This window comes from Limanda limanda, chromosome 5, assembly GCF_963576545.1.
Source record: "Limanda limanda chromosome 5, fLimLim1.1, whole genome shotgun sequence".
NCBI classification, from domain to species: Eukaryota; Metazoa; Chordata; class Actinopteri; order Pleuronectiformes; family Pleuronectidae; genus Limanda; species Limanda limanda.
Window position 1 is genome coordinate 26,686,161 of NC_083640.1, and position 21,091 is coordinate 26,707,251.

General features: G+C 38.6%; 1 protein-coding gene across 1 annotated transcript; it reads left to right on the forward strand.

Annotated features, from left to right (window-relative positions):
- The first annotated feature begins 4,375 nt into the window (after positions 1-4,375).
- Positions 4,376-20,221, forward strand: LOC133001659 (golgin subfamily A member 7-like). Its single transcript, XM_061071285.1, has 6 exons — positions 4,376-4,446; positions 5,642-5,767; positions 8,694-8,846; positions 11,199-11,300; positions 12,975-13,027; positions 18,313-20,221. Exons 1-5 carry the CDS (start codon positions 4,438-4,440, stop codon positions 13,014-13,016), a joined length of 432 nt encoding a protein of 143 aa, XP_060927268.1. The 5' UTR covers positions 4,376-4,437; the 3' UTR covers positions 13,017-13,027; positions 18,313-20,221.
- Positions 20,222-21,091: the final 870 nt, after the last annotated feature.

The window sequence follows — 21,091 nt, forward strand, 5'->3', positions numbered from 1 at the left end:
TTTTACTGGAAAAGTTGTGTGTATCAGTACATAATAGGCCATGCTACACAAAGCAATGACTTAACACAGGGACTTCACAGCACCAAACTGATAAAAGACACCCTAAACAGGATATTAAACAGCTAATAAACATTTAGAGGCATGTAGATTCCCCCTTTAAATACGTTCCAGGCATCTTGAGGAGAGCAAATGTTTGAATTTCCACGGGCGGTTGAATGCATGCACCACATCTGATTCAAGTGAGTCATATGGAGGTGAGGTAATAACATCAAGTCATTACAGTGGTAATGTGGGGTGGCAGGAGGGTCCCTGAGTGGTAAACATGAACCACATGTGACTAAGGCAGTCATGCATCAAGTACAGCAAATCTCTCAATTCTTTAATTTGTGCTCAGCTGTTAAGAAATACCTTAGTTTATAAAGTTAAAACCTTAAATTATGTGGTTAAATTAGTTAATTTGACTGCTATCTGTGGCGGTGAATGCCAATAGCAAAATCATTATGTGGGCAGAAGCTGAGTTGTCTGTCTTTTATTCGCCAGTGTGATTAGGAAGAAGAACATCAACACTTTGGAATTTCAACACATCCTCCACTTACTGACATTTTCAACAGTTCACAAGTAGACAAAAAATGGCAGAGAAATAAAAATGTAGATGTGGAAAAGATTAAATAAAACTACTACTACTAACAACTGAAGTGAAAACTCAAAGAAAAAAAATAAGTGCAATTAATGTTGGAAATTAATTGGCATTTGAATACATGTCTGTGTAAATAATTTCTGCGTTTCAATAGATTTGTGTTCTTTTTCTTCCTTACTTATTATTTGTTTTGGTTTGTTTCTCTAATTATATTTCCTCAAATTAATTTGTTTTATTACATTTAATCTAATGCTGCAGGAATTACAAGATACATGAGATATAATAATGTCAAAATAATGCAAAAATAAATGTGTTAATGCCCTGATTTATTTCTTTTAATGCAGTAAACTGCATTTGAACTTTTTATTTCGTACTTTATTAATTAATTGCAATATTTGCTCAGATATATTTCTTTTAACTTCACAATTACATTTTGTATTTTTTCTGTATCGTAACAGTTGTAATGTTTTCAAAGGATTAAGTTGTTTTTTTCCTCTATATCTGATGCACTCATTCATCATTAAAAAACCCAGTTCTAATTCCTAATTCATCTTTACTCTAAAACGTGTGTTTATTTTTTGTGTCTTTGCCATCGTGTGTCAGATCTGTTCAAACTGATGGAGTTTCTACAGGCTGCCAACAGAGGTCAACAGAAGTCCCAGATATCTCAATAACATTTTTATAATGTTAATGCATAAAACACGTTGAACCAAATGTGAATGCTGGCTGCTGTCAGTAACAGCTCAGCACGATTCTGCTGCTGCTGCTGTTTCTTCTTGGCTTTCAGTGCGTGTTCAGAGGGAAGCAGTTGGAGTTCTGGGGGCAGAGAGAACATGTTGGGATGTCAGGATTTCAAAACAGCAGCACACAAAACAACTTCCATTTAACATTCAGTTGAGGTCGTGAATATGGTAATGCCTTCCAGTTGTAGCTCCTTAGTTGTTAGTCAAATGACTGTAAATCTCAGTCTAAAAGGAACCAGCTTGTGGCTGGATGGACTACCGGATGTGTGGATCGCCGGCCAAGGCATGAAAGGCCTCAGTGGGATCTGGATCGGTTCAAAAAAGCCAAGTGGGAATAGGGAGGCCAGCAAATATGCTTGTACCCCAAACGATTATTAGGAGAGCTATAGTGGTCGAAGAAGTAATTGCAAAGGGCAAAGAGGACATACAATAATTGCTTTCTGTTGTAATGTAAATCTGCATCAGGGTTCAACTTTGACTTGCAATTTTGACCTGATACACTGTCCTACAAACAATGTATCAGTGGCAAACTTTTGGAAAAGCAAATGCAGCGTGGCTTCTAATGGAGCTCTGGCCAATTTATGGCCAGAGCTATTTGCTTCTTCACACTGACTTTGTATGAAATCTTATCACATGAAAAAAAATTGGGTAACGGTTAGGCACACAGTCTGTCTATATACTATCTTTTCCTCAAGCATGTGGAAAAAAGAAAAAAGAAAAAATAAACAAAAGCAACAGTTTCCTTCCAAATTATTCCTTTTCTGCAACCATCTCAGACACTTTGCTATTATTGTGTCTTTATATAAAAAAATATGGAAATATATTTTATATATATATTAACATATCTAATGTAAAAATATATTATTCAAAATGATGCATTAGCATGTTGGAAGGATGTCAGTTTGTCTCGGAGCATTGCGGAGTATTTTGAAACGGATCATGTACTTTGCGTGTACAATTTAAATCTCAATATACCTATAGCTGACTGATACATGTAAGGGAGTAGACACATAAAGCTCCATAAAACAAAAATACTTACGTAAAATAGAAGTAATTCAAAGCTGTACTTGTACATGATATTTGGATAATGTCAAGAGTCTGGGCATGGGGCCCTTTGCTTTAAAGTGGTGATGAGAAAGATCCCCTTGTATCTTTTTTTTTTCACCTTCAGTGCTTCATCTACTCTGTAGTATGAGATGCTCCTTTTAATTTCTCTCCATCTTCGGAAATAAATACTCAATACAAGAGTTGAGATGTATGTTATTCTGGTTATGTTTAAGACACTGCAGGCAAAGTCATGAAAAAGAAAAATTACTTGTTTTTTTTCTCCCATTACCCCAATTGAACTCCAACACTTCCGTGTTAGTGCCATGTTCTCCCCTTTGTTTGCAGTGTGCAGTGTAGCATGCTTACCTGTTCTCAGTGACTGACAGGATTTTCACTAAAGGGCATTTAGTCCCTCTGAGAGTGACATTTACTGAGCTGAATGATCCAGCTGCAGTTTCTCTCTGTAATTAGCAGACTGTGGCCGAGCTGGTCATCTAGAGAGGTTGTATTGTATTTCCATTAGAGAGCCACTTCAGGAAGAGTGGCCTGGGCGGCAGTAAAACTATTGTCGTGGGCTATTAACCAGCATGTGTTGTAAATGAGGGCTCCAAATGGTGCTCATTAGAGGTCTCTCCCACGCCGGCCATCACAGAGGACAGGGGCTTTAAAGGCCCACCCCCCTTTGCCAGGAGGCAAACAAGCCCGCTGCAGGAGCAATAGCAATTTTTTTCTTTTACATTCATACAGATCCAGTAATTACTCCAGGCCCAGGCCTCTTGACGCATGGGATGACTGTGAAAAATTAATTCTTCATGGGCAAGTTACTCATATCTCCAAAGTGAAAAGCAACTCTTGCGAGGCTGTGAAAATCTGTCCTGACTTTGCCAAAGATGTTCTGTCTCTCTCATGCTCTTCGAGGCAAGTGGGGAGGATTCGTTTACTGTTGCGAGTTGGGCTTATTATGCAACACACCATGTTTCTACAGGGGTTAAGTAGCTGCTTGACTCTCAAACAACAAACCTATCTGGATGGCTGCAACATTTTCCAAATGTTGAAGTAATACAATATTTTGTTGTGTGCTGTTTGTTTCCAGGCCTGGAGTCTGTTTTAACGATGGGTTCTTACTCAGATTTGTAAATGTATCTGTTGGCACAACTGTGGCTCTTTGGGTCTTTGATGGTCCAAGTCCAGGAGCATCTGCCTCTTTCCCAGTCTCTCTGGTATTGATGTGTTATGCTGTTGTGGAAACCAAAACCCAAACTGAGTTCTGTGTTGTCCTCTGACTTCATTTCAACCAAACAAACATCTGAGTCACATCATGGTCACGTTTTAATAAAAAAATCAAGTAACACCAATAATAACTTCTAGTGTTTGTGCATGTTTTACTGCTAAATGATGCTTTAGTGCTTTCTGGTTTTAATGATGTATATTTGTCCTCAGGCCACCACTACTGGTGAGTCAATTTGTAAAACCATGAAACTTTATTTGCCTTTAAAATCCCTTTGTCATATATAAAGATGCAGTTGCAAGAATAGATTGATTTGTAAAGTCTACTCTGCACACTGTGTTTGATGTGACACATGTCATAGTGGAGGAAGTATTCAGAGAGTTTACTTAACTTTACTATACTACATTATAAATTAAAATACTGCATTAAATTAAGTATATATGTACCCACTACTCATTTTATTATATATTATGTATAATTTTGGGTTGTCGCTGACTGCAATGGATTATTCTTATATATATATATATATATATATATATAATATATCATATGTTTATTATAATATATGTATATAAAAGTATGTATATTATTTCAAAAACGTTGTATTTTATATTTGTCAAATCTTAATCTGCAAATACAATACATATTTCTAACATATTGGAGTATTAAAGTATTTTGGACCCGGAACCTTCGCTGTGAAACAAGAGTTCACACCCGGAAGAGATATTTAGAGGTACATTCTTGAAGCTGCTAGCGGAAGATAAACAGAAACACTGTTCAACATGGCAGAGGTAAGCCAACGAAGATTTCCCATTTTATTTGTGCATATGTATGTTGTTTGTTAAATGTCTGGTCGTGCTGTCACCGTTTTATTTTCTGGAAGTGTGTTTGAGAGAAACAGACGTAAACCAGCGTTAGCCTGGTAGCTAACCGGTCTTTCGCTAACTCGCCTGTAATAATGTTTACATGTACTGACACGAACAAGCTGCAGTATTTACAGAACGAATCTAGGAGCGGCAATGGCGTTTAATATTTTAACAAGGACTTGAGCTGTGTGCCGAAGCTAACAGCTAATTCCGGGTGTTTCTACACGACGGAACCATGAAAACAACACACTGGCCCCAGGGCAGGGAGGAATAACTCTGCGTGTTCTTCAACGACAGCAAATGGAATCAGAGATCCCATATAAATGTGAGGAAACAGAACAATTCAGGCCAACAGGTGCATCAGATGGTGTGGAGCTGAAAGGACGAGTCAATCGATCAATGAAATAAAAAGTCCTCTCAGTCAGATGTGAAGCGTCACCAGGTTTCCGCACTGGGAGAATCTTGCATAGATATTATCAGACAGTGTTTATTTCAGAGCAGACATTTTGTCGTGTTTTGTCGGAAAGACTAAGAGATTGATCATCTAATGGTCCAGTGGTCTGTGACAGTCAGGATCCTGAAGAGGAAGCAGCTCATTCAGACCTCATTCATTTCACTGCTCACACCTGTGTAGGGCTGCAGGAACTTTTCTTTTATTGTTGACAGAATATTCATATGGTTTGAAAATGTCTTGATATTTAAAGTGAGTTTCAATCCAAAAGGCCAAACACGATCACTGCTCTCAATCCTGAGAATATGCTTCTTTTCCTGGTCTTTTATTACTTTGGTCAAGGAAAACAATGCATTAGAGTGTATTATCCAAGGCTCTCTAACGTATTGTGATGGATTTTTAATATGTCATGCTTTCTGATGCTGTATGGACTAAATGATTAATCAATAAATATATAAAATCATTGTCAGATCATCAGATACATTTGAAGCCTTAAACCTTCAAACATTTCAAAATGTTTCCTATAAAAAAGTCTGATGAATAAATGTATTATTTGACAATGACATTGTTTCTAGCACATTTACCGACTTTCCTGAAATGTTTTTTTTTTTTAGGTGCCGCAAAAATTAATTGTAGAGATGATTAAGCTGTAATCTGTCCTTTCCACAGACCCACAGCCTGCAGGACATGAGGCAACAGGCAGCCATCGCTGCCAAAGTGTTCCTCCAGAGAGATTACACGATTGGCACCGTGTGCCAGTTCCAAACCAAGTTCCCCTCTGAGCTGGAGACCAGGGTATGATGCACCTCTACACTGTGTTGTTCAGAATGAGCTGTTCCATTACACCAACACATAAAAATGGTTGGCAAAACACCATCGGCGTCACGCCTCCACATCATCCATTACAGTCATAACTGTAACTATTTGTAATTTGTGCTCTATAAAAACTTCTGCTGTGTTCAGTTGTCTCCGTCCTGTTGGTGTTACAGACATGAACTAATGCCTCCCCTCAACTTTCTCCCGCAATCTTGACTTTAAGCTGTGATCTTTAGGCCATGAAAGTCCAGTTCTTATGAGAAACAGCATTTGTTAAATTCCACTAAAAACATAAATAGTAATAAATCGTTTTTCCAAAAAAAATCTGCTGTCCTTATCTAAACACATGAAGTGAGCAGACTGTTCAGAACGGCTCTGTGCTAAGGCTATATTTTAGTTATTAGAGCACCTACAAATGTCAGTGGGATTTTGATTTGCAATTTTTTACTTAACAGGACTAAAACGATCTGGTTTCACTCTGGCTCTGTTTTATCCTTGACATATGTGCCTCCTTTCTTAGTCAAAGTGAAAGTTGGCAACCTTCCCAACACGCACTGATCAATAGTCCCTCACACGACTCCTACAGTGTGTAGATTATTTGCTGCTTAGATCGAGAGGTCAGTTCAGAGTATTTCTTCACATAGGCATTGGTTTAGAGTCTTGATTTAAACACAGGATCTCTTTCATTGGCACTTCATTGTTAAAGTCTGTGCACGTGATGAAATACTCTGGACCAACCTCTAGGTTTAAGCGGCACATAATCTACATATTTTGAGGAACTAGTTATAGGACCAGACTAGTTTTTCTCTGCCTGTCCCAAAAGGAAACACCCTTTAGCAGCAGATAGTAGCTACTCTGACTTGGGTTATTCTCAATCTTCAGAAAAATATCACAACTGCTGTCAAAAAATAGGGATGGTTATTATGGTTTTGCTGAATGTCCAGGAAAACACAGCTGAATGGTGCATTTATCAAGGCAAACTGTCCATATCGTAATACACAGTTGTTGTATTGGCCCTCAAAAAAACAAAAGTTGAATCAGGATGAACATAGAGCCAAAAATTACTGTCTGTACCTCCTGCAGAGGAGCCCTGCTGGACTGTGTCCTTGTTTGAACCACACTGGAAGTGGGTTTACAGCTAATGATGTGAAGAAGGAAGAGCGGGCCGTTCAGACTGAACAGGCTGTACGCCACATTAAAGCCGCTGCCAGTCAAACAGTTCAGAGTTCGCAGGACATAAAGCTGCAGTTTTGAAATGCATGCACCACATGAAAAGAGCAGCTTCACAACACTTAAACCGCTCACTGGGGGTTTATTGGCACTTCCCTCTTGATTGGGTGGTCTCCCATGTTTTTTGGGAAGATTCAGTTCACACACACATGCACACTTAAATATCCATACACATCCAAACACATGCACACATAACAACTAGAGAAATAGAGAATGCTTTTCCTCTGTGAGGTAAAAGCTTAAGTTCCCTCCCATAAAATGTTGTTTTTTGATGATTTGCTGAAATCTGAGTTAATAGAATAGGAAGTGTTATGCCAAGCTACTGCTTCTACTTTTAGTTCGGTCATACCTGGCACTTTGTGAGAATATTTGCAGAACACAATAATGAAAAAGTCTCACGTTTTTTCAGCCAACATTTTTATCCTTATGGCTGATTTTGCCATATATTTGGACCTGGTTTGCACAGGTTTGCATTCTGTTACATAAAATTATTTAAGACGATCACCTGAGGCTGTGGACTTTATTATTTTTGGTAGCTCGTTCCAGTTTTAATACTTTTGGAAAACTGCACCAGCGTACTGGGAAAGCAAAGAGTTTTCTAAATGTTTTTGGATGCTAACTGGCCAGACCATTCACAAGTGTCTCGTTAATTGTGAACTGACAGATTTCTCTGACCTGTGTCAAATACTGATATTAAAGTTGTCATTATATTTCGTGACAGTCACATTAAGGAGAAAGTCCTTCCTCACTTGGATTTGTTCAGCTTTACACTCATCTAACATGTTTTGAATCCTAATATGACTCCATCAAATGTAATGGAATAATGCTCATGTCGAGAAATGTGGTTTGAATTGTAGCCTGTAAATTGGAACATTAAAAGGAGAACAAAGGCTTTCAATGGTGGGTACCAAACATGCCTAAGAACACTGATGTGTTGGAACAAGTTGCATTCCTTGGGCACAAAGAAGCAGAACATTGGAGGCTTTTCAGAGGCTCAGGAGGCCCCTGGCTTGTTCCCCGTCTGGTCTAGAGGCTCTTTCTTTTTACCCCCTTAGAATCACAGAGAGATCACCGGAGCCAGCATGGGACTAGTGTCAAGACCCAAGTCGAGACAGCCTCTGAGTCCAAATGTCCTGCGCCCTCTATCACTCATCCCTTCAGCAAGCTTTCATTTGAGGAATTCTTGAGAAACGCTGGTTTGATTATCAGCCAGCCGTGGTTCCCAGTTTGTAGCCCAAAAGAACACAGAACTCCAGAGACGCGTCTTTATCTTGCTCAAGGTGCCACTGGAGAAGGAGAAACCATTAATATTCCTTCCTGGATTCACAGTGTGCGTCCTGCTTTCAGTGCCTCTCTCGTGTCAGTTGCTAAGTGAAAACATTCACAGGTCATATGGCCAAGGCATCCTAATAATTTCAGGAGGTCTTTCCAGTGCCGGAATGAAGCCCAGAATTCCCTTGATATACGACCAGTCCAAGAAAATTCAGCCCCTAATTTATCTAGAGATGGAAAGCATTGGAGAAAATGATCTGTTGCTAAGAAGACAGTGTTTCCATTTGAATATCCGGACAGAGGCACTTAAACACTACTGTCCAAATATACATTACGCCTGGCTCTGAGTCCTGTCCAATGATTTAACCCTTTGTTCTTCCTTTTATGTTTCCATGTATTTTAGATTGACAAACAACAGTTTGAGGAGACTGTGCGGACGCTCAATAACCTGTATGCTGAAGCTGAGAAGCTGGGAAGTCAGTCATATATCGAAGGCTGTCTGGCCTGCCTCACAGCGTATACCGTCTTCCTGTGTATGGAGACTCACTATGAGAAGGTGAGACATTTTCCATGTTAGATGCATGGAGAAGAAATCAGCTCAGGGGGAGCAGAATTTTTACTTTCGTATAGCTGCTGTGCCTGTGTCTATGGTTGTGTCCGAAATGACCCACTCATTCACTACCCCCTACGTAAAGGGACTATATAGTGAGCTCAAAGAAAAAGAAACATTTCAGTTATTTATTTAACACTTAACAGGAGCACAATGTATGATGGTATATATTACTTGGACAGCTCTACAAAATTAAATATAGAGTGTACTCTATATTGATTAGTGAGTGATTTCAGACACAACCTATGTCTCTGGCTACTACTTTGGTTGAGGCTTTTGCTATGACTTTAGCTCTTGCAATGGGCAGCTAATGATGTAGCTATACGAGTATTACTGGTTATAAAATTATTATTTTTAAAAGTCACAGTAACTGTGACCTCAGAAAACTAACACATTTTTGGCCTTGGTCAACTTTACTGTGAAATCAAGACGTTCAACTGCAAGGCAGTAAGTCTAGTAAGCTGCATGCAAATACAGTGTTTGAATAAAACTTCTAAAACTTGTCTAAAAGAACTGGCATGTCAAAGAATTTAATCAATATTTTCAGACATGAATCATGTTCTGATTTGCAGATTTATTTTCAGAAAAGGAGTAATAAATACTGAAAAACTTTAGTTCTCAAATGTGTCAATAATAACTGAAGACAATGAAAACCACTCAGAATGAGAGACAGTTTTTACCCCCCAAACAAAAAGTTCCACACTGTATATCAGCACTTAAGTAAAATAATGAACAGATATTTTGTGAAACTTTCATAGTTATTGAACCAATAATGTCTAAAATAACTGATCAGATAAGAATTATTTGATGTTTATCCGAACAGGACGCTGACTGCAGTTCAGATATCAGCCAAAAGTCGCAAGAAAATGTTACATGTTTTACGTTTTTTAAATGGAAAACATTGGCTTATATTTATCCAAAACATTTTGGTAGCAAAACTTGTAAAAGGTAATTATTTAAAGATTTCAAAAGATTCCCAGCCCTAATAATGAACAACCATTGAGTAAAGATGCCCTGTGTTGTTTTGGCTTGTGCATGTAGACTTACTACTAACACTGTGTATAAAAGACATTGGAGATGATTTAAGTGGGGATGTACTGTAAGAAGTTAAGTAGCTGCTGCGTGGAGTCCTTTAGCTTGGCCGTATATCAAAATGTTATTACCTCTGTTAGAGCAAGCAAATGAATAAGATTTATAGTAATCTAAAATAACTTTTGGCCCAGTTCATATGGAAAACACAAGTGACAATGGATCAGTATGTCACTTGTGTTTTCCTGTCATATGAATTCATCTTTTAGTTAGCAGGAGTTAACAGGGATCAAAAACCCATTTGGCTCAGTTTGGGCCTAATGCAATATAAATTGATTGGTCATTACCAGAGTAAAAATGTTATTATTATGGTCTGTTATTCAGTGCTGCGGTTGAAGAATGTGAAGGGTTAGCTAGCTGGATCCTCTGGTTGCCTACTTAGCCAGACCGAGATTTGCTAGTTTGATTCCTGGTAGCTTTACTGCACGAAGCAAGAGCTCCAGTTTCAACATGAAATCTTTTGTAGTAACGCTAGCCAACCTTATTATGTCATGCTGACGGACTGATTGATAAGAGGTTGGTTAATAATCTATGAGCAGAATCTTATTAGGAAGACTAGCTTTGACTTTAACGAAAACCTTTATTGCATATGACATTACAACACGGTAGATCACAGAAATAAAACACAAAGAAGAATTAGTGTACTCTCCCAGAGTCCCTTAAGCTGTAGAGAAAATAAATTCTGTGCTTTGTCCTTTTGCAGTAAAAAGTCAGTGGAAAAACAGACGATTTATCATTATTTCACCCAAAAACCTGCTTGATTTCTTTTCAATGTGGATATTATTAGGAATTTTTATGAGAGTCAGATGTTGAACCTAATACAATCTCCTCTGTGTTCTCAACCAACTCCACCACCTTGTTCACTCCATTTTTGAGCAGTACCGGGTTGCCGGAGTTACTTTAGAATATATTAATTTAGTATGTCTGTATGGAAATTATCACATAGCTGAACTAGGGAGCTCGAACATTGGTCATGATGGCAGATCTCAATACAGATATTCAGTGTAATGTACAGGTCAAGGTTCAGAAATGGTCTGTTCACAAAACCTCAGCTTGTTGAAGTATTTCACGGTAGATTTTGAGTAGATCCCAACTCGGTTGATAATTGCCTATCACCAATATATTTGTAGCTATTAGTTAAATACCATTCTCCATTATTACTTTCAATGTGAAATAATATCTGAAAATGTGATTGCTTTGCACTTTTAGGTTTTGAAGAAGATTGCAAAGTACATTCAGGAGCAGAATGACAAGATCTACGCGCCACGAGGCCTCCTGCTCACAGACCCCATCGAGAGAGGCCTGCGAGTTGTATCCTTCACTTCAGTGTCTGGAGTAGCCAGAAAATACAGTTTCTTATCTTCTCACACAGGTGTTTATATTCCTCAGCCTTGACTAGTGAGCCCTGCAGAACTGTTTAGCAATAAACTAAAAATAATAACCCCCATAAAAAGACTTTTTCCCCACAGCAACATGATAAAATGGACAAGCTTAGGCTTAAACTTCCAAACCCTACAAGCATATCAGAGTCAGAGTGAAGGGTCAAACGCTTTTTAACAACCTTGTTGTGCAAGAATGAGCATGTCGAGCAAAGAGCAATGATAGATGGAATATATGGAGCAAATTTTACTCGTAAGTCATACCCAGAGACCAGGAAATGTGAGCGTAATCACACCACATTTTTAAGTAGAACAAGGAGCTTTCACAATGACCTAATAGATGTAGTGATTTACAGGCTTTCTGCCCCCATCATGTCTCTGCCTGTAACTGCTGGATGAAAATGGAAAGCAGCAGTCGGGGGAGCTTACAGGAAATCCAGTGCTATGTAGGGATACCCTGTAAAAACACCAGATAAAAGTTAGTATGTAATCCATAGCATCTGCATAAAATCAGCGGGTGCACCAACATCCTGGCCTAACTAGCGTGTGTGCAGTGTGACTCAACATCCCAATTAATTGCAACTGAGCACCAATGGGATTAGGGATAACAGAATATGACTGAAATTGTTCACAGCTGAGCTTCGTTACCTCTTTTGCCCATGATTTTATAAGGTGGACAGTGATATGGATTATTTCTCAGTCACTGTCGAGCTGCTTTGCTAAATTGTGCACAGGAACACTGGGAGATTGACAGGACTATCTCACCTGGACTGTTGTTTTAACATATGAACCAAACCACTCATGATGTCATTGATGGGGGTTTGGGTGGAAAGTTTTATATATTTTTTCAAACACTTACAACACCCCTCCACCCCCCTCTAAAATTGCACTGCTTAAGAGATCTGATTTCACAATGTCACAGCCTCTCTCCATCCACTGACTTACATAAGTTTACATAAGAAATCGTCTTATTTCTAAAAGTTAAACAACGATTAGTTTGTGAGCCCAGAAATAACTGCAGCTCCAAACTAAAAGCTGCAAGTCCAGTGGTGTAAGTACTTAGTCATCATAACCTGGTTACTGCCATGTTCATGACTCTTATCAAGACATTTTTTTACTTTCTGGTTGTAGTCTCTGCTCCTTTTAAACTGTGTACGAGTTTCACTTCAGTGTCTTTGTGTTGTTATGGACATGATGTCGTAAGTGACTGAGACCCATCAACTTGCTCGTCTCCTCTGTTGAGCGGATGAAGTCCAGGGCTTTTGGAAAATGTAGTCTGATCTAGTCTTGATGACCACTCAGATCTTCACAATACAGTCTCACACAGCTGGCACAGTCGTCAGGGAAAATTTGGGGATCCAAATCTTGTCCAAGGACACTTGGAATACAGCGGCGGCTAGTTACTTTTTCCACATTTATTTCCAATAACTGTTTCATCCTCTCAGGAAAAAGAATTTAAGGTACCCAGTAATTGCTGCAGTATCATTACAGTTTGTTTTTCCTAACGTAAAAAGTGAGGAGAATGCAAATTTCAGTTGGCTTTCATTAAATGCTAAATGAACCCAGCCTTGCTCCAGATATTTTAACTTGACTGAATCCTGTTAAGATTGAGGTCACCATCTTTGAAGACCGAAGCCTGACGAGATAAAAGCTGCCACGGTGAGTCTCATAATTAACATTCCCTGTTGATCAAAGATTTACACATTTTTACTGGAACAGACCTGGCACTGGATCATTCACTATTGAATTATGAAACACATTTCTTCTTAATTTTGGGGAAATATTACTATGAAAAGGCTTGAGTCAAATACCAGTTATAAAAGAGGATTCACTCTTTACATGCCCTGCTGTAGATTTGACAAATTGCTCTGCCGTCAAACAAAAATCACACATCGAACTTAAAGCCTTCATCTGTGAGTCAAATTAATCACCTGATTTACCGTCAGGGGAATTGTTTAATTAAACATTTAAAGGATAATTTAGCATACTTTATGATTTCACATTGCTTACTCAGTGTTTTGTCACTTACTTCCCTTTACGCACATATAGTTCACTGTCCAGAGCACACCCACACACACGAGCCAAATCCAGCAGCTGAACCCAAACAGTGAGTATGTGTCGTTTGGCACAATGTGACATTCACTGCAGTTACACGTCTTAAAGTGGCTGTAATCAAACAATTATTTAATTTTCGTTCAAATAGCCCATTTCCCTGTTTACTTTACTGGCTAACAGGTTTCTACGTCATTCATCTCATATCCCTGGAAGCTGGAGAGTCAGATATCATGGCACAAGTTTGGCTAGTGCCTGAAAAGGTCTTGCCCTTCTATGTAAAGTGCCTTGAAATAATGTATGTTATGATTTGGCACTATACAAATACAATTAAATTGAATTAAAAATAAACAAGAAAAAGGAGAATTAAATCTTTAATGTTGAAAAAACCTGCCTGCTCCACATTATGTATCAAAATGTGTGTATACATAGCTGTTTGTATATGGTTTACATTTGCAGTAATTAGTTTATATTGTTTTTAATTAATATTATGTTTCTCACATTTCATGGTGTTAATGCTTAATAGAGTCATACATTGGATGTGGATAGCAAGGTATTAGTAACCATTGTTCCGGGCACATTGGCACGTCCACTGTTCCTGCTGGGAAGGAACACACGCACACACTGTCCAGATGTGGTACGTCATAGGAAATAAAGTTCCTATTAAAACGCTGACCTTCATAAACTTTAGTGTTGAACATTTTTTTTACAGATATGGCAATGCTTTTGGTGTATCACCAATACCAAGCAACACTAGGAATTGATGTGAAATAGAATGCAGCAGAGTGCAAGAGTAGTTTTCACCGTAATGAAGCTACAGGCTCTTATCGTTTGCCTGTGGCGAAGGTACCTTAGAAGAAGTGTCTCTTGTGATCTCTGGTCTGTGCCACATGAGTTTAATTCCACAGTCAGCAGGCCGTGTCAAATTAGTGGTGGTTAGTGGGTTTTCTTTTATCTTTGCTTGTGACTGTAAATTTGTGGAAGGTTCCCAGCAAAGGCTCACTTCATTCAGAAATACAATGGGTCTGCATTTTTATTTTAAAGGGTAGGGTGGTTTCTGAGGGAGTGAGGCAAGCTCTATACTTGGAGAGAGATAACTATAACTTGTATTAGGGTTGCAAAATTCCGGGAATAGTCAAAGTTGGAAACTTTCCATGGGAATATACAGGAATATACAGGAATATATGGGAATTAGAGGTCAATAAACTGGAAATGTTGTGGGTAATTTATACTAACTGTATTTACCTTGTCATATACAGACATAAATATTAACATTTTGTTTCGTCATAGGCTGTTTTGAGCCCTGAGGACACTTTGTGAACTTGACTATATGCTACTGCATCGTTGTGGCATTCTTAACATAGGTCTTTGCACAGTATTTGCAAATGTACACAGCTCTTCCTTCTACATTGGATGGGGTGAAATGTCTCCACACATGAGATAGTGCATGTGGCATTGTTCTGTAGAATAAGATGAGAAAAAAGTTCGTAAAAAAACACTAATGCAATGCCAGAGATATAAATAGTTAGCCAAACAATTGGAATCGTCTGTAAAAATATTTTACAATTGATGGATAAATGAATGGAAATAGGCTAGATGAACAATCCTTAATAAGCATGCTTATATATATTCCCCAGTAATATCATCGAAACTTACCTGACTAGTCCTGCACACTACAGCAGGCCTCAATAGCCCTGCTGTAGTGTGTAGGATAGGATACTGGGAATTATCTGTAGATGTGGTGCAAGAATGAACATTGGAGGGTTGAAATTCAACGTGCAGCGTTGGAAATTTTCTGGAAATTTACCGGAAACTTTCTGCCCCTTTGCAACCCTAACCTGTATACACACAGGGCTGTTTTAGTTTGGCTGTCAAGTTGATGCCTTGAAGAGAAAGGACAGAATGGAAGTCTGGTTACATTTGCTCAGACACAACCAATGCTCACTGGGTAAAATGTTAGAGCCATACTTGTCTCATATGGTTACACAGGACCAAATTCTAGTCAACATTCCTGCAATTTCAATGAACCAAATTCAATGTCTTAAATTGCTATCATAAGCCGCAAATTCTCCATTTTCCATTTTGTCCTCAAATTTGATTAGGGTGGACACAATGGCCTATTGAGACCAAGTCATCCAGAAAGTCTCCAAGAAATTACTGAAATATGATGGTGTGTCTTTGGTTTGAAAGGAGCCCTTTTCATGGAAAGGTTTTTTATATTCTCTTTCTTGTTTATTCTTTTGAAAAATTAGTTTAACTTAGAGGGTAACTCAGCTGTTTTCTTTCATGTCACTTATGAGAGAAAACATCCTACAACACACTGTGTTTGGTTTGAATAATAAAACAGCCAAAGACGACAGCAGAGTATGATCATCAGCCACAGATGTCTGTTATATATCTGCAGATCTTTCACCCTGGCAGATGCCTCATGGGTTTTGACTGGAGAGCACATCTCATCCCATAAATTCTTTCAATCTCTGGTACAGTAAATCCCTTCTTTTTCTCTTGTGCATACAAAAAAGACAAGGGGAGCTCGTTTCATGGTGTCATCCTGAGGTGGGCTGGGCCCAAATCATACTGAAAAGTACTTTGTAGCAACGTTGGACCGGGCTCAGTCAACACTGCAGCGTCGACTTTACCATCAGGCAGAGTAGGACATACCCCATAAATATTTTACGCATGGGGAATGTTGTGTTTGGCAAAATTCTTGACTTCAAGGATCCCTGTGAATGGATAAACCATTGCCCTACCACCACACAGATGTAGGGACAGGGAGTAATCTCCTCATTTGAAATTCCAACTGAGAGTTCCAGTACATATACAGGACCTGTTGAGGAATGTAAACCCAGGTCTTTTATAAGTAGCTGTTGAGAGAAGCGTGCACTGGAGCTCTGCCATGGTCAAAAACAGGGTAAACCACAGCCAGCAAGCAGACTGAGCACACATACATTATATCATCCTACCCAGCTTTAAAGCCTCCTAATCCTGCCCCGGTCTCTTCTTTCTGTCTCCTCCAGGCTTAGACTGATGTATCAGTGTATCAGACCTATATCAGACTTTTATTAAAAGTTGCATTGGCAAGAACCAAACGGCATTCAGCAGGTAGCTGGCCAACAGAGTGGAGCATTTATCAGCTACTTTCCTAAGGTGTTGAAGATGAAACAGAGCTGGAAAGAGAGTGAATATTGGATTTATTTTTCAGAAACGTGATTCTAAATGAATAATAATTTGGATCCATATAATCTGTTTACTACTGACACTGTAGTACATTACTTGTCACCATTTGACCCTAACCACATGGATCAGGGACATGGATGTTGATGGAGGCACACAGTTGCTAGTCAGTAATTCTAGTTTTGGCATGTTTTATTTCTCTCCCATTACCTCCAGTTATTTCTCACTCCGAGCCTTAATCCCATATCTATCAAATAGTCCTTTCCCATCGTCTCTCCTGACCTTCCCCAGACAGACTTGGCCCATACAACCTCTGACTGCTGAGCATTCATTCAGAGGCAGATGGCGCCAGGTCGGTGTCCCAGCATCTCGGCCAAAAGACACTCTGCTCCTGATAAGGTGTCGTTAGCCTCTGTGTACAAACTCGGTGACCGGCCACATTATGGCTGCACAACCATGCACAATATTTAGTGTCAGTGGGGAGTTTTGGACAAGGTCAACATTGGTTTGTTGTCATTATCTGAAGTGGATTTTCCTCTTACAAATCAAGAATATTTTTACAGGCTGAACATCCAGATATTGTTCATTGGAATTGCCTGTTTTGACACATTTATTAAGCATTTGCTTGCACATTGCTCAACGCAAAGTATAATATAATAAAGTAATACCTGACTAAACTACTCTTGCTTTTTCTTTTAAGAGACTAAATCAAAAGTTCTCTGTATTTAATGTTTGTTGAAATAAAGCAAGATCTGTGTTGTTGATGATGGTTAAGTTTGAATATTTAATTATAATATAACAGAACTGTACTGACTAAATCCTAAAGTGATATTACAATTATATTAGAAACCACGTCTCATTATGTGACCTGAAGTCTCAGCTAATATCACAAATATATGAACACACAAATCTAAACCCTAAATTTGAAACCCTCAAAAAGTACGCACTTAAGTTGAAGCAATGACATGTCTGAATCATCGTTGAGGCTTAAGCTTTTAAAGGACTTTGTGTCAGTTGAAGTGTTATTGATGAAGCCACTTGACGCATCAGATTTAGGTTAATCTCTGCAATAAGCCAAAGTTGTATATGAAGTGCAGGCGAAAAAAACAAGCACACTTTCAGTCAAACTGTCAGCGGAAGATTAAGGGACATGAAAGCAATGGAACTGTCAATTTAAATGCATGCTTGCCTAATTCAGTTTTTTCATAAATGCAAATTAAAAACAGCTCTGCCACAGAAGAGATTTTTAGAGGTTGTGAAGTGTCAGTTGAAATGAGTTAAGTTGCCAGTTGAAACTGAATATTAAAAGCCTTCAAAGGCTCGAGCCGAAGTGAGCCAAAGTTTCAGGTTAACGGGATGGTTCACAAAAGAACACTTTTGGAGTTTCCGGAGTAAACAGCGTTGCAGCCAAATCCAATTCAATTGAAGTAACTGGTGACCAATTCTTCAAATGTAAAAAAACATAAAATGGCTCCATACCACTCCTGCGGTGTCATCCAAGTGTCCGTAAACCCAGACATTCACATTTGAATCGAAACTGTCATTTGATTTACACCACGTTTTTAGCCAAGTCTGCTACAGAAGGTAGCTATGTTAGCTGAAGTAGCGATGCTAATGCACACTGATGCTAACGTGCACCCTGCACAGAGCTTGTGTGCAATGTGTGCGGGGTTTTCCACTTATTGTCATGTTAATAACTCATCTTTGTGTTTGTGTAGCTGCTGTTTGGCTGAGCGGAGCAGCCAACTACCAGTGCCCACCTCCCAGAGGACCACCCAGTCCTGTACCGTGAAAACTGCGTCTCTACAATCTGTCCCTTCCCACGAGCTGTCATGGGCACGTCCCATTCAGAGTATGCTATATGACCAAGTTTAAAATAAGGTACCTGACAGTTATTCATATATTATTTTATCATGATTTGAGATATCCCTGTCTCTATTTAATAGTTTAGAGTTACAGTCTGTTATTTTTAGTTGGACAAAGGTAAAGAAATTGAAATACTGATAGACAGACTCACTAAAGCATCCCTGAAGCCATGAGTAATTATCCTTTGTTCATTTTGGACTAAATCTATTAGTACATGTGGAAATATCAACTTTTAAATTTATCTTTCATTTTTGATGTTCTTTTTATTTTTGAATAATGAAGCCAAAACACAGGGTAACTTATTTTAATGAAGGTTTGTACAACTCCCCCACTCCCATGCTTTAAGTGATTGTCTTGGCAGATCTGAGGAAATCACATTACACAAAAAATTGTGAACTCTGGTTATGTGCATGTGCAGCATGTCACAGTTCATTTGCGTTTATGCTTATTGATGTATCTTTTCTTCAAGGGTGCTTAACAGTGAAATCACCTATCCTGCATGTGTCCTTTGATGGGCTTTGACCTTGAATTTAACTGACGGCTAAACTTTGTCAGGCTCCAAACATTCAAGTCAAACAAACACAAATTTTAGTATCTATGTACATCCTTCTTATCTATGTGTCTATTCTTCTGTCGCTCAAAGCCTAACCATGTCCTTGCTCTGCATTTTGTATGTACCATTGTTAATACTTCTTTCCGACTCTTGGTTATTTTTATTTAAACTGTGCCATGCATAGTGTTTGGTGACTACTGTTGATGTTTGACTCATTCACTCTAATAAGCATATATGTATTTATACATTATTGATAATGCCTATGACTATATTAAAAGTGCTCTTGTTAGTTGACCGTGCCTGTAATGGCTTTGAATGTGGCCTTTGTGTCAATCTGAAGGCCTGGTCACATCAGGATTTTACAGAAATTTCAGATTTATTCCAGTGGCATCAATGTGATTTATAAAAGATAAGCACAAATGTTTTGTATAATGTTCAACATTGGTAAAAACTATTTGCGCACAAATTTGTACTGTTGTCATTGATCTCGACACTTTGAAGGAAATGAGAGGCGAATAGCTCAATGTGAACCTTTGCTAACGTCCTCTTTTGGAGAAATAACTACTACTCCCATGAAAAAAAATAAGTTTGCAAACAGAGAGTCAATGGTACAAATATATAATTTGTCAAGCTTGTATTGCTATTAGCTACCTAGCAAAGCTAAAGGAGCAAACAAGTGTGCTATATGAATGTTAGCTTAGCTCTTAGTGATTTATTTTTCACCTCGAGCTAATATTTTGCTACGCCATGCTGAGGTTTTTTCTCTTCAACACTCTGGTGTGACCAGGTCTCTACAGTTAGAAAATGTCAGCTCTAGACATTTTCCCTTGTTGCTAACAAGCAACAGAATTCCAGGATTAGGATTCTTGTGCGTCTGTAACTTGAGCAGAAGAAATGTTATCTGTGAAACCTCAAGGTTGAATATACTGTCTTACTTACGGTTGGAAATGTTTAGATGCCATCTGGGTAACGTGGTGGACAGGAACTCATTCTAATTATGATGTAACTACATGTTCAAGTATTTTTTTTATTGCCATAGCTAAAGGATGAACACTGAATTACAGTATGTAAATACAGTGTCAGCTCATACTTAATTCATTTGGAGTTCAGTTAATCGAACTGTTCTAGGTTCTTTTTTTCAGTTGAAATTTCAATGTGTTATTAATCCAGTATGTTCATTAATAAAATTGGTACATATTTTACACTGTGCTGGCCCCTGGTGCTCTTTTGGTGTTGAGTGTTAATGCACATTTCAGATTTCACAAACTCTTGAGAGAGGAGCCCCAAGACACAAAGCTCTTGGTGCTTCTAATAATTTAGATACAAAAAAATGTGAAAAACCGCGAGCAGAGCGAACTCCAGGGCTTCGTCTCAATTTGGTTTGTTTTCAAGGGCGGTATTTGGTGTTGTCTCTAAGAGTTATATTGCAGTAAAGCTCTCCTGATTCCACTAGAGCGGCACTATTTCTCACAGCGGAGGTGAACCCTGACCACAGGAGGCTACGCTCTCACAGGAAGAGCTGAGTGATGCATTGAGGACGGGAGCCATCCTTTATCTGCCTGAACCAAAGCTTAAGTTGTTGGATCCACAAACTGATATTTGTCAGAGAAAAGCAAGATAAAGAAAAAACGTGGTTTCAGCTAAAAGATGGCGCGCCTCCTCAATGCATCACCCAGCTGTTCCTTTATTGCATTGCATCTACATTTTTCAAACAAAGGTATGATGTAATGTACATATGCACTTTTTAACCAATATTACAGATCTTATCCTAAAGACAAGGAGGTGTTTGAAAAGGGAAAAAAGCTCATGAAATTTAGCCGGTGAGATTCAGACTCCTCTGATTGCTTCCAACACTTTATTGTGAAATAAAATTAGATTTGTGCTGTTTTTAATCTCAGGTCAGTGGCAATGCTTCTCATGGTGTTAGACTTCTGTTGAATTAACACCACATTTCCCAGAAACCTTTAAATGCCATGTAGACATAAAAAAATGCATATTTCACCTTAAATTAGATTAAAAGAATGTGTTTGCAGCCCACTTTTCTCTCCCTCCTTCATTGATGAGCTGTTTTGACTAAA